This window comes from Pteropus alecto, unplaced genomic scaffold (genome assembly GCF_000325575.1).
Source record: "Pteropus alecto unplaced genomic scaffold, ASM32557v1 scaffold124, whole genome shotgun sequence".
NCBI lineage: Eukaryota > Metazoa > Chordata > Mammalia > Chiroptera > Pteropodidae > Pteropus > Pteropus alecto.
In genome coordinates, this window is record NW_006435779.1 from 842,824 (window position 1) to 857,558 (window position 14,735).

A 14,735-nucleotide genomic window follows, 5' to 3' on the forward strand; every position below is an offset into this window, starting at 1 on the left:
TCTACATCGGGATATCAAGCCATTTTAGCAATCAGCATTAGAGAGAATGAGTTGCAAAGAGGCAGCACTAAAGGGAAAACCCTGCTAACAAGATAATATGTGCTGAACTCAGCTGCTTTGTCTGTTATTGCTGAAGGGGAGACAGTGCAAAATGTGAGATTATGGGACACTCAGAGGGAGGACTGCAATTCTCTTTCATCCTCATTCATGAGCTGATGCGTTCCCGTATTCTAAATATCCAGCCCAGAGCTGTCCAGAACACCGCTGGCCATGTTCCTTACATGTTGCATGGGTGCATGTAACTCACTATGTCCAGTAGATCTTACCTGTGTCCTCTCCTCTGCCTTCTAGAAATCATCATTTCCTAGGTTGCGAACGGCTCTATCCATCCAGACCCTCATCCAGAAAGCTGGATCCTCATTCCTTTTTTTCTATACATTTAATGACACATCTTGAGTTTTCCCTTCCAACTGTTTCTGTTTTATCCTCTCTTCTTTATCCTTACTACTCCTTATCTTAGTTCAGACCCACTCCATCTTATAAATTGTACTTTCTCTAAGTGGGCTTGCCTCCCACAAAACTATACCTCCTGTTGCTAGCAGGGTAATTTTGTTTAAAAGATAAATTTTACTTCTGAACAGGTTTCAGGCAAATGGTAATAAAATTCAGACAGTTCAAAGAGAGGCGCACAGGGAAAAAGAACATCTCTCTTCCACCTCGTTGGTCAGTCCTGCTCTCAGAGGTAGCCCCTGTTACCAGCTTCTTGCATCAGTGATTGTTTAGAGTTAAAGCTGATTGTGGTACTCCCTTCCCTTCCTTACATGCTTCCCATTGCTTCTAGGTTAAAAGCAGATTCCCAGGCCTGGCTTCCCTCCATGTGCTGTCACCACTTTCTGCCTCTCACTGTATGTCCTGGAATGGAAGACACCTGTTCTTGCTATACTCTAAGCTATTTTATGCTGTGTTCCTGTGATGCTAGTGTCCTCAGTCTGCAGTATTTTCTCTCCCTTTGACTGGCTAAATTCCTCTTCATCCTCAGGACCAATTCGGAAGTGTTACCTTCTGAAAGGTGCCTTTCATGATGTCACTGCCCCACCTCTCGATGGTCACCATCCTGAGTCCTGTGGACTCTGTGCTCACCTCCCCTTGCTTACTGCTCTGGGTAGAGACGATCTCTTCCTCTTTTACTCTTTTACTGCCCCATGAGCAGGAGCCACCTGTTTGTCTCTCTGTCCTCAGCACCTAGCTCAGAGCTGGGCACAAGTCAGCAAAATTTTAAGCCACTGGCTCAGTTTTTCTTTTTCAACACTGTAAGTCCAGAAACTTGGTGGTATTAATTTATTTGAATTAATTGCCAACATTTACAAATTGGAAGGTTTACATAAATGCAATTTTTAGCTTTTTTGGGAAAAAAATTGAGTCTGGTTCACATTCCCATATGGCAAAACTTTCCCATATGGAGTTATGAGGTAGCTGGTGGGAGGCATATGCCCTCACCACTGTCCTCAGCATGTTGTCCTTGCACTTTTTTTTTCCTACCAGGCCCATTTTATTCATTTTTTGTCACGTGCCTGACGCATGTTGGCATTTGTGTTTGCCATGCTTGGTATAGGAGGTCTCCAAGGGCTCTTCGGCTGACATTCTGGGATTTGAATCTGTGGTGAGCAGCCGGCAGATCTAATTTCAGCTCATCAAAGACTGAAGGACTAGTGAACGAAATCTCCAAGGCAACAGCCTCAGGCAAGGAGAAAAGTCTTTTTAGGCTCACAGGATTGGATAATACCTCTGTGAGGATTGGGGTATCCGGGCACCAGGAAGCACTGACAGACCTGACTCCTTGCAAACTCGTTGTTCTGGAAACTGCCCTGGGCGCTCAGCCTGACTGGAAGACCCCTAGGCCCAGCTGGGAGAGAGCAGTGAGCTGCAGTTTATCTTCTAGCACCCAGTGGGTCCTCAGAAAATGGTGCCCTGAGTGGCTGCAGCTGTGACCATGCAGGCCTGGTTTGCTGCTCACTTACCATAGAACCTTGGGCAAGCTGCTTCTCCGCACCACACCTTCTCCATTCTTGCATGAGGAGGACACCTCTTCTGCTCATGAGTGAACTGATGCTGCGAACTCATTTGTTGAACATCAGAGCACTCAATGCAAAAAATAATGCTTAGGAAGCTGACTGCACATTGCTACTTCTCAAATATGTCTAGATGAATAACATTTTAAGACTAAAAAGTGCTAATTTTCATTTTGACGCTCTCCTAATTTAAGTAGGCTGTTTTATGAGTACATCCATTCATGCTCTCCCTTCCACCCCTTATCCTGGGGCTCATTAAAGCACCATAAATGGGAGAAAATGTGACTTGCACATATTTTTGTTTTTCTCCAATTGGCTCTTCTATGAGCATGGTTATTCGTCACCTCAGAGTGACTCTCTATTACTGCCTTCACGTGTGCAGGTATCACTGTTGGTGGCCAGGCTTTGGATGGGTGACTTGGCCGAGCACTTATGATCTCGGGTGAATGGTTTCACCTCCCTGACTCTAATTTCTTCATCTTTAAAATAGGAATGCACCTAGCCTGGGGCATGACGTGTCAGATGTGCTCAGTGAATATTAGGTAATTTTTTGTTGTTGTTGTTGTTATCTTTAAATAGGAGACTCTGCCATCACTCTAGGGTTTTTGTGCCTCTGTTGCGGCTATGAGCTTTGTTGCCCCCTTCTGGAGTATGGGGACATTACATCATCTCTGGTCTGCCCCTCAGCACTTTGATGCCAGGGATTTCCTAATTTTTTTCTCCACATGCAGCCTCTTGCAGCTTCTTGTGTAATCTATTTACCTGTGGAACAGAGCTGCTTAGATCGACTTTGATACTGCACACACACTTAGAGAATCGTTTTTGACTCAGTGTTGACACCTCCGTCTCCAGTTAGCCAGGCTTGGGCCTTGCTATCATCTTTCTCTCATGTATTCCTGTAAGACATTTTCTTCTTGCAAAAGGCATCTTATTTTTAAATGCCAACTGTTCATAATTTCTCATGAATCCTTTCTGGCTTTTCTAAGCCTCCATATAAAAGCATACTTTCCCTTTTTAATAGTACACATGAGATCATACTGTGTATACCGCTCTGTAAATTGCTTCTTTCAGTTCCCCGGTGTATCCGATCAGCTGCCAGGTCTTCAGTCATTTCACTTCCTTGGTGTCTCTTGCATCCATTCCCTCCCCTCACTCCTGCAGCGATTACATTTCAGTCATCCTACTCCTGAAGTGCACTGTTGTCGTAGCAACTCTGCTTCCAGCCCTGCAACCTCAGCCTGTCTTCCTGCTTCGCCAGACTGTTTTGTACAAGATGAAGATCTGACAGAGTTGCTGTTAAGAAACCATTGGTGGCTTCCAGTTGATTGCAGAATAAATTGCAGCCTCCTTACCTTTTTATTCAAGGCCATCACTGAAGGGAACCCTCCGGCCATCCACAGTTTGATTTTCTTCACGGACCTGTGCTCTGTCAGGCAGAACTTCGGACTTCTCCGAGTGCCCTCTCTCTGTGCCTTTGTGCCTGTCCTTTCCCTCTACTCTCACCCCTCTCTGCAGTCATCTCTTTGGGCCCAACTTGGGTCACTTCGCTTCTAGCTGAAACTTAGGATTCCTTTATTAGAACTTCTGGGCATGTTAGTTGAGCTTCTCCTGCCAGCTTAGCAGCTTATGTCCTGTGTGAGTTTGTCTTACCCACCCTTATGGTGGACCATAAGCTCTTTGAGTGTAAAGCTCTTGGCTGTTATATCTTCACATGCTTCATTGCACTGGTATGGTGTTATGGACCTGTGCCTTTAACAAATATTCGTTTCGTTCATGTGTTTAACAAATATTTGAGCACCTCCAGTGTGCTGGGCACTTTCTAGGCACTGAAGATAACAGCAAGAGCAAAAGAGTCCCCACTCCCATGGAGCTTATATTCTGGTGAGACTGTCAACAAACAAGTGATAGAATGTTAGTTGCGTCCGGTGGTTAACAAGTGCTGTGAAGCAAAATGAAGCAGAGGAAGGAAGAGAAAGAATGGTGGGAGAGTCGTGACTTAGATAGGGTCATCCAGAGAATGCAGGAAGTGTATTTTGTGTTTGAGCCTATTTGTGACTCAGTTGGTGTTCCCTAGCTTCTATTAGCAAATCTGACTCCTGCCGTCTGCTACTTTAGCTTTTGTGGTAGTTGTTTCTTTCAGGGGCCCCTCCCACCCTTAAGTGAGCTTCACAAGTACATCTGCCCTCGCTCTTGTCCTTGGAGTTAGCATCCTTTTGTCCTACAGCAGACTGGACAGTGGTTAAGAACTTAGGCAGTCTGGCTTGCAGTCTACGAGCGTCATGGCCTTCGCGAACGCTTTACCCTTTCTGTGCCTTGGTTTCCTCAACTGGAAGCTGGGCATTGCATTGTGAAGATTAATGAGGTAGTCTCTACATAGTGAGTGCTGAGTGCACATAACTAATGTAATAGGAGGGTGTTACAGCTTATATTTATTACGACTCTGACCTTCTCCATTATACTGGGTCAGTGGGACACTGCTCACTCTTATCATGGTTTTTCCATTTGGTACTGGATCATACCCACTTGTATTTTTTATGGCAGCACCCTTCTCTAGCCCTTTAGTCATGTGGTGGCCACACATCTTACTGGGTTAATAAGGAAATCACTTGCCTCTAAAATCAGTTACTTTTGGGTGAGGGAAGCATTTGGTTGCAGTCACAGAATGGTGATCATTAGGAAGCGGGGGCTCGATTCCTGGCCGTATTTGTTAGGATGGAAGTGGTGAGGTCTCTACACGTGCATGACTTCGATTGGGGCCTGACTTTGGTAGTTTGTGGCCTGCCCACCTGCAGTTCTTGGCACTTGTGGGCTAGGCTGTCGGCTGGAGGGGGAGGAGAGAGAGTCACTTCTTGGGCTCCACATTGTCACTGGAGACCTGTGGAGGTGCCAACCAAGGCCCCTTTTTTTGGAGTCCCATATTACTCCACACTGAGAGCAGGAGGTCAGAGCGGGAGAGCACTTTAAAAAAGATCTTCCCAATTTAATTTTGGACACGTTGTGCATGTCAAACACTTAGAACAGTGCTCAGTTTATAAGTATGTGGTAAATGTTACCAGTTGTTATTACAGTAGCCCCCCTTATCCATGGTTTTGTTTACCTCGGTTTCAGTTACTGGCAGTCAGCTGTGGTCTGAAAATATTATTAAATGGAAAACTCCAGAAATAAACAACTCATAAATTTTAAATTAACTTATAAGTTAAACTTTATCATAGGTATGTATGTATAGGGAAAACAGTATATATATAGGGTTCAGTACTATCCACAGTTTCAGGCATCCACTGGGGGTCTTGGGACGTATCCCCTGCAGATAAGGGAGAACTACTGTGTTATTGATTAGTTCATGTATTTTTATGTATCTAGTGTATGCCTGGTATGGATTATACTTAGTATTTGTATAGTGTTTTGCACTTTCACATAATAGCTAATATTGGTTTTTAATTTGTGCCAACTGCTTTATGTAGATTGTTTCACTTAATCCTCGTGACAGTTCTGTAGTCTATATATCATTAATTATTTTCGTCTCACGAGTAAAGAAACTGACTTAGAGATAAGAAGTCCCTGGCCCAAGATCCTGTAGCTAGTAAACAGCTTGGTTGAGATTTAAACCCAGGCCTACTTGACCCTAAAATACTTAATTCCTGAGCTGTATCACAGGGGTCCCCATTTTGTAGGTGTGATGGGTGATGCTCAGAGAAGCGAAAGAACTGGGTCAGGGCCACTGGCTGGAGTATAGGTAGTGCTCCTCTTTCCTTGCACTGCTCTGGATATGGCCTTCCATCTTCTGGCCGACTCTGATGGCACAGTGGCCAGTGGGCCTCTGGCACTGAGTTCCCAGACCCGTCTGGCTCTGGAGACCTCCATTCTGGTTCTGTTGGTACAGGGCGCACTGCCCAGATGGTGTTTATTCTCACATGACTACTGTGCGTATATGTATATTTGTTGATTAAAAATATTACTTGCTGTATTTTGTAGCAACATTAAAAAGTATTACAAATCTTCTGCCAACAAGAAGCCTGCCAATGCCTTCATTAACCCCCCATGCACTGATTAGTATTGTTCTGACGATGCCACCTGGGCTGTGACTAGGAAATCAGAGCTTGTGGTTCACCTGTGTAAAACACCACCCTAGCTGCTATTGCCATTGGATCAATTTGAGTTTCTTACTTTCCTCTGCCAAGGCTTGCCTTTGCCTTTGCCTGCTTCTTTGGCCTGATTGTTGGTCCCATTCTTCTTACACACTGGCTTTCTGTCAGGTTCTTGGACATGCTAGCTTCATTTCTCAGAATTTTCACTTATCCTCTCTTCTGCTTGGAACTAGATCATTTTCTCCTGGATCTCAAGACATAAAGATAGAGGTGGGAGTCTTAACATTAGTGTCATTTCCTCTTTTTATGGCCAAATAATATTCCATTGTATAGATATATTACACTTTACTTATCCATTCATCAGTTAATAAACATTTGGGTTGTTTCTGCTTCTTGGCTATTATGGATAATATTGATATGAACATTCATGTACAAAATTTTGTGGGGGCATATATTTTCATTTCTCTTGAGTAGATACCTAGGAGTGGAATTGCTACATCACATGGTAAATCTGTGTTTAACCTTTTGAGGAACTTCCAGACTGTTTTCCACAGTGACTGTTCTATTTTAAATTGCCATCAGCAATGTATGGGGGTTCTGATTTCTCCACATCCTTGTTAACATTTGCTGTTATCTGACTTTTTGATTATAACCATCATAGTGGGTGTGAATCTCGTTGTGGTTTGAATTTGCATTTCTCTAATGATTAATGATATTGAGCATCTTTTCATTCACTTATTGGCAATTTGTACATCTTCTTTGGAGAAATATATATTCAGATCCTTTGCCCATTTTTAATTGGGTTATTTTTCTATGTATTATTAAGCTGTGGGAAATTTTTATGTATTCTAGGTACATATCCCTTATCAGATATATGATTTGCAAATATCTTCTCCCATCTGTGGGTTGTCTTTTGGTACATAGTCTGGATTGTGATGATGTTCTGTATATTTTGATGAAGTTCAGTATATTAATTTTCTCTTTGATTACTCATGCTTTTGGTGTCATATCTATGAATCCACTGCTAAAGCCAAGATCATAAATATTTATGCCTGTATTTTCTCCTAAGAATTTCATTGTTTTAGGTTCTACATCTAGGTGTCTGATTTTTTTGAGTTAGACTTTGTATATGGTATGAGGTAGGTGTTCAACTTCATTATTTTGCATGTGGAAATCTAGTTGTATCAACACCATTTGTCAAAGAGACTATTCTTTCTCTATTAATTGTCTTGGCACCTATGTCAATCAATTGATCGTAAGAATATAGGTTTATTTTTAGATTCTGAATTATCTTCCATTGCTGTATATGCTTGGTTTTTTTCTTGTCCTATGTCATTAATTAGCTATTTGATTTGCATTGATCTTAAATATTAGAGGGGCTCAATTATTACATTATTATTATTATTGTTGTTATTATAATCGTTAGTTGCTAAAAAAATGTTCATGGTTAAAAATTAAAATGCAGAAATGCCAAAAGTGGAAGTCCTGACCCAGCTGCTCCTGCCCTCACTTGTAGGACTTAGCCTTTGTGAGTTAGCCTTGTAGACTTTCACCTCTGAATGGATATGTGTATTTGTGTATATGCATATTAGTGAAAATTCAAATGTATATTCACATTTGTGAATGTACTTATGTGTATATTGACATATTTATATTTGTATTTCTGTATTTTTATAATTCGTATATTTCTTTTTACAAAATTGAGATACACAGAGCATTCTATGACTTTACAAAATCAGCAGTGTATCTTGTATATCCTTCCATGACAGTTACATGCTTTACCACATTCTTTCTTAATAGTTCCATAATATTTCCTAGAAGGTATACATCATCAATTTTTAAATAGTTTCCTATTGTTGCATATTTATGTATTTATGTTGTTTTCTTTTCCTTTCTTTCTTTTTCTTTTTTTCTTTTTTTTTGCTATTCCAATGCCGCTGTGTACATATGGGAGTACTTTTCTCGGCTGGATACCTGGAAGTAGAGTTGCTGAATGGCTTTTGTCTTAAAGTTATTTTTAATGTTTTTCCCTCAACTGTGCTTTATGATGCCTTGCACATATTAGGCACTTAATAAATATTTACTGAAGTGAACGCTTAAGGGTTTTCATTCTGGATATATCCCTAGCTTGCTATTTCATTTCAGTAAACTGTTTTATGACACCCTCATGCCTATTTCACTTCCTCTAAGTTATCCAGTCTTCATTAGAGGGAACTAAGGTAAAATGAGTGAAGCATGTTGTGATTGTTTGCTATATGTGTGGCACTGGGGGGTATACAGAGGTAAGTAAGAAGAAGTCCCAGCTGTCAAGTTATTTAAAAACCATCAGGATGAGGCAGGTAGGATGTGTGGTATGTGGTAGACACACATATGTTCTAATGGGAACATTTAGGGAGGGGAGAACTTGGGTGCTATCAGAGAGGAGCCCATGAAGGAGGGGACCCTGAGATGCTTTTAAAGGAGAGGGAAGATTTGGATAGGTGGAGGTGTACCAGGGTGGAGGGCTGCTGGTGGTTCTTGGCAGAGGAACAGCATAATGTACTCAAGGGGTGAGAAAAATGATAACTCAGGTTCCACTGTGTATGCAGGGAGCAGCAAGAGATGAAGCTGGAGAGCTAAACAAGAGACCTGATGTGGTTGGCCCAGAATCAAAACAGGGGTTTGGCCCTAACCTGGTAGGCACTGGGCCATCATGAGAGGTTTTTGAGTGGAATTATTGGAATTGGCCTTGAGGAAGTGGTGTCAATGGTCAACCTGGGGCATGGGTTAAGGAGAGTCTTTATTTTCAGAGGTTTCTGTGATATAACTTTTCCCCTCTTTTTCTATCCCTCAATTCTTCCCTTAGCTGTCTGAAAATGTGGTTAACCGCATGAAGGATTCCAGCCAGCCTTCCAAAGTGGGCCAGCTGACTTTTCCTCCTGCTCCTCCACATTCCACATTCGGCACCTCTAAAGATCCTGAGAAAGGTATGGCGGGGTTGTAGCAATTCTGTGCAGAGCGGGAGTAGAGTGTGAAAGGAATGACAAACCATGTTCCTGTCAGAACATGTTTGACAGCTAATGTAGCTCCTGTTTGTTTCTGGGTGATGTAAGCATCTCCTTTCTGATAACTGCTTTCCTGGAGAGTGTGGCTTCCATGCATGAAAGATGCTCTCTGGTATAATGAGAACAGCATAGGTTAGTTAGAGCTTCTGTGGTTGGGGCAGGACTATTTTCTTTTACTATTGCAGTTTCTCTATATGTGAAAAAATGAAGCAAAAGGGCTTAGCTTGATAATCCCATTAAAAAGTTGTTCTTAAGGATCCATGAGTGAAGAAGTTTAACCATTACTGTTGGTATAGTCCAAAGAATGATAGGGATTTATGTGAATTGGGTCAATTAGGGGGAATTGAGTCAATGACTTTGACTTCAACCTCAGCATCTCTAACCTAACCCTCACATTCTGGTCTTGGCCTGGCTCTTGGACAGTTCTCTCTGGGCTTCTAGGAGGACCTGCCATCCTGCACTGTCCATGAGTTCCTCTTCCTGTACCCATGCTGGGCTCAAAGCTGATTTGTTCCCTACTCTTTTGTGTCCATCACAAATGAAGAAATTTGTGCTTGTCTCCAAATAACTACTTTCAGCAAACAGAAAGGAACAAAAAAGTTTAAGAAAGGCAATATAAGGTACAAAAATATTAAGATATTACATGCTAGAAAAGTCTTTGTGCAATTGCTATGCTACTTGATAAATACCTGTTTGTGAGACTTTGGGTCGTAGCTATCCCAGTAACTTGATATTTTTCTTCACTGATTAACTGGAGGAACCATGGCACTGTGGAGTATAAACTCTGTCTCACTGTTCACTATATTGTGAGTGGCCTTGCATTAGAGTTGTCTTATCTGCCAGTATTCCCTGTTAGTTTTTAAGATTATGGAAGGCAGGCACTATATCCTGTCCACTCAGCATTTATTGAAAGCTAGCCAGGGATCAGGACATGTGCTTTGTGCTGGCACACAGTGATAGGTAGACAGGGATGCCTCTCCTGTGGCATGCACAGCTCTAGTTAAGGAGCCAAATGTATAACCCCATAGGTTACATGTATCATGGATTTTGCAATACTAGGAGCATGCCCAAGGTCCAAGGTAGCACAGAGGAGAGAGTGACTCATTATTTTAGGGTGGGGCTCCAAGGGGAGATGATGTTTGAACTGGATTTTGAAAGATAGAGCAGTGGTAGATAGGGCAGTTCAGGCATGGTGAACAGCATCAACAGAGGTCCAGAGGTGGCATAGCCTGGCCTATTTGGAGACCTAGAAGCGGTTTGCTAACTCCGGAGTACAAAGTAGAAGGAAAGGGGAAGTGTCAGGACTGTGCTCAGAGGCCAAGCCCTGGAGACTTCCGCACAATGGCCAGAGAGCTTGGCTTCATCCTCATGGCCAGGGTGCTGGCCAGGCCTTCCATACCTGTCCTCCTGTGTTATCTGCCTCAGAGATTTCTGAGCATTAGAGCAAATCAGTACTTGGATTTCGACCCACCCCCAAATCTTTCTCAATATCTATCAGATATTTATCAGATGGCTAGCTCCCATGATCTCCCTAGCTGACTGATGAGGTAAAATGGATCTAACGTAACCCAGTGCACTTTAATAAAATGCATTAACTGGTGAGAGGGAGAAGTGATGAAAAAAGCAAAAATTGCCAAAATATATCATGCACACATCAGTTTCAGCTCTGGGAGATAAAAGAAGTACTCGTTTCACTTTTGATAAGTTTCAGCAGTTTAAGAGGCCAAAATTGTATCTCACTTGTCATTTGGTTTTGGTTATAATAAAGTTTTTTGCTGTTTAAATGACGTGAATTTTGAGTTTCTGAAAGCTGAAGAATAGTCAGCATAAATGGACTGTCTTGAGGTTGACTAATTTTAAAATATTTTTACTTTTAAAATCAGTGTTTACTTTTATTTTAGTGATGGGACAAATTAGAAAAAGAAGTAAAATTAAATCCTTATTTTACACTATACCTTAAAATAAATGTCAGAGGAAATAAAAGATTTAAATGTAAGAATTGAAGCCATAAAAGTATAACGGTACATTAAAGTACAATAAGTAGACTCTCTAGGCATTACATCAAGTGAAGAAACGCTAAATTCTGAGGAAAAGTGGGTAATATAACTATAAGAAATTAGAGACAATTTAGATAAAAATGAATGAATGATAAATATAACATGGCAGAGTCTTGATAGTCTTCACATATAAAGAGTTCTTAAAGATTCTTAATAGAAAATGTACACAAATGGTCATAAACATGTGATGAGATTCTCAACTTCGCTAATGATTAAAGATACATGTATTAAATTATGAGCGTTATTACCAAGGGGGCAGAGAAATGGGCAGTATCATACATGGAAGATGGGAGTGTGGATTAGTGCCACATTCTCTACAATGATGAATAGATGTTATTTTTGTAGTGATAAAAAAGGAAAATTATATAAAAAGCAAAAATAAATAGGACAGATTATGTCTCAGTAAAGCTGTTGTAAGTAAATAAGTAAGAACAGGGAACATTAATGTCAAAAAAAAAACTGGACAACAGTATACTGTTTTTTATTCCCAGTTGAGAACCTGGCATATTACTATGGAGCATTTAGGTGTGCCCTCCTCACAGGCCGGAGCACCGCCGCGACCTTCTTCTGTGAGAGGGGTCTGAAAGTGCAAATCATAGGGTGATTACTTTTGGAAGTAACCCCCTGAAGGGTTGAGTGTTCAGCCTCTGAAATCATCATGCTTTAAAAGGTCTTGGGAGTAGAAGAACAAATCCTCACATAGTCTTTCACAAAGCCTGGTTCTTCTATAACTTTGTGCAGTCTTAATCACTGCCTCCTTAGAAACCAATGAGGGTGATGTAGGATATTTGGCCAAGGCCACAGAAAAGTATGGAATTTTGGCTGACAGATGGTTTGGGAAGGATAAAGACTGAGAAAGAGAGGATAACAAAACCTTTGGTATCACCAAGTGGTGGAGAGTGTATAGAGTGAATTGGATTTGCTCAGAAAGTTTATGACTATCAAAGGGCTACCTTAACAACTTAAAGAGCCCAATAGTAATACAGGTGATACAGACAGGTTAAATGATATATAAAATATCATTAGTATGCGGTGTTTGCCTCATTCAGTATTAGAAATTCGTAGAATGAGATACTGAGGGAAACAAGATTTTAGGAGCCTTCCCTCTCTTCCCCTCCCCCACGTCAAAATCTAGACCCTGGAGGCTGTCCTTTCAGTATGAAGCAGGGCAGTGGTCCCTCAGCTGTTCTTGGCCTGTGTTTAGGAGGTAACCTAGTTTTCAAGTCATTCATTGTACAATGAGTAGGAATGGATTTGGAACACTGTACTCAAATAGCTCTGCCTGCTGCCAGCCCCATGCAATAAGTGGTCCTGGTGCAGAATGAGGAAGCCAAAGGCCTTTGGGCCATCCCTCCCCAGACTGGGGAGGGATCAAGGATGTGTTCTTTGTCCATCTCTGGTGCTTGTCCATCCATGGGGATGCACTCCTGGGTCCCTTTGCCTTTGTTTGTCCTGGGGTGCTGCTGACAGGCCTTTTCTTTCAACCCTTTGCAGACTCTAAACTGCCCAGGTCAGAGTATGGTGGTGGCCATCAGCCCTCAAGGGTGGAGGAGGATCTCCTTAAGAGGTGAGCAAGAGTGCCCACTCTCCCCAGCCTTTGCACTCCAGCTGAATGCACTTTCCTCACTGGGTGTCTTTCCCTGGCCTGAAGGGTTCGTCTTACATATTTTGTCTTACTTAGATTGCACGACAACCCTATGGTATAGGTGGCCCTGGTCCTAGTTTAAAGATGAAGAAAAACCAAAAGGGCCATGTGGGAATTTATTGCTAATGGTCTTAAAAATTCACCTGATAAAATCGGGACTAAATAATTGAGTGTCTGGACCTTCTGTGCTTGTGTACACATGGACATACTTACAGAGATATGAAGGAGAAAGTAGAGCCCAGTTACACAATTCTAAGTGTCTTCCCATCAGCATAGGCCACAACCCTGGAGAACCTGCCACACCTCTGAACTGGGACCTGCTTCCCCTCCCCTGAGGCTTATAGAACAATGCTTAAAGCACAAAAGCCCTCCTGGAGTGCAAGTTTGCATCCTGATTCTGCTACTTACTAGTAATGTGACCCTAGAAAATCACTGCATCCCTCTAGGCCTTTGAGAAGGGCGTAATTTGAGTACCTCTTTCATTGGAGTATCGTTATGATTAAATATGTTAATGCATATAAAGCATGCACAGTGCCTGACACAGAGTTCTCAGTGAATGCTAACTATAGTTGTTACTGGTCAATTTCTATAACACCCTTGAGGACAAAAGCCTCTGTGACAAAGGACCCAGTGAGTTTGTTTAGGGGGCACAGTGTCAGCTATAGTTGGTTTGCTCCCTCCAGTAAGTCAGCCATGCAGGTGTGTTTCCATAGTCATGGATTAAGACCCACATTTTAAGAAGTCACCTCCTTAATCCTAAGAGGCCTGTCCAAGAATACCTAACCTGAACTCTTTTTTTTATTGTACTTTTAAACAGTTAAAAAATGTTCAAGTAATACATGCTAATGAAAGACTTAGAAAATAAATAAAATGAAAAAATCATCCATAGCTTCATCATTTCAAAGCAATGTTTCTTTCAAATGTCTTCTTTCCTCTAGTTTAGGATTATCTTTCAAGGTCATATATAATTTTATATTTTGCTATTTTCACTTAGTGTTATAATTATTTTCCAGTTGTTACACCTGTTTTATAAACATTTTATTGCTAAAAGTCTGTTTATCGGTTTTTGATTTTTAGATTGACCTATAGACAAGTCAAATAATGAATGTATTTTCTAATGTTGATGTAATATACCATTGTGTGATTATACTAGATTTTCTTTAACTTTATTTTTTTGATTGTTGGACATTTGAGTTGTTTGCATTTTTTACACTAAATAAATAATACTGCGAAGAGCATTTTAGTATTAATAATTTTTTTTTTCTCTTTAAAGTTATTTTACTGGGCAGAAAGCCCAGAAATAGGTCAAAGATTAGGAACACAATCAGAATGAAGAGTTACATATTCAAAACAAAGGGCTGCTGCTATCTAGAACCGTCAAGCTTTTGAATGGAGGCAGGGAATTTGGGCTTCCCACCTTGCCTACCCACTTTGAAGGAGTGGCTAGAGCAGGGTTGAATCCCTGCCCTAAGAATCTCTCATTTGGCATATGGCTGCCTGCTTCCTCACCTGGTAGTCAGCTCTCCTCTTCCTAATTTGCATTGTCATGGCTGAGAAAGTATCACTGTATCCTCTTGCCTTGGGGACTGTCACTGATGCCATGCCTCTGAGGGGTTAGATGGGTGTGGGCTTTCACAATACTCTTTCTGGTCAGCCTCAGAGTTCCACTGGCCCACAGATCCCAGTCCCCTGGCCAGCTGAAGTGAGTGCACAAATTCTTCTTCGCTACCTTCTCCCACTCATTCTATCTGCACCTGCTTCTCCTGTCTTTCTTCTGGCACAGGTATAAACAGGAACAGGCCACAGTCCAGGATGAGCTGTTCAAGGCGGCATCG

General features: G+C 41.6%; 1 protein-coding gene across 1 annotated transcript in view; it reads left to right on the forward strand.

The window, feature by feature from the left end:
* The window catches only part of CHCHD6 (coiled-coil-helix-coiled-coil-helix domain containing 6), a 239,646-nt gene that overhangs the window by 11,877 nt on the left and 213,034 nt on the right, over positions 1-14,735 (forward strand). Inside the window, exons 2-4 of the mRNA XM_025046477.1 lie at positions 9,000-9,120; positions 12,750-12,822; positions 14,684-14,734. Coding sequence (XP_024902245.1) covers positions 9,000-9,120; positions 12,750-12,822; positions 14,684-14,734 — 245 coding nt within the window. The remainder of the gene's footprint in view (positions 1-8,999; positions 9,121-12,749; positions 12,823-14,683; position 14,735) is intronic.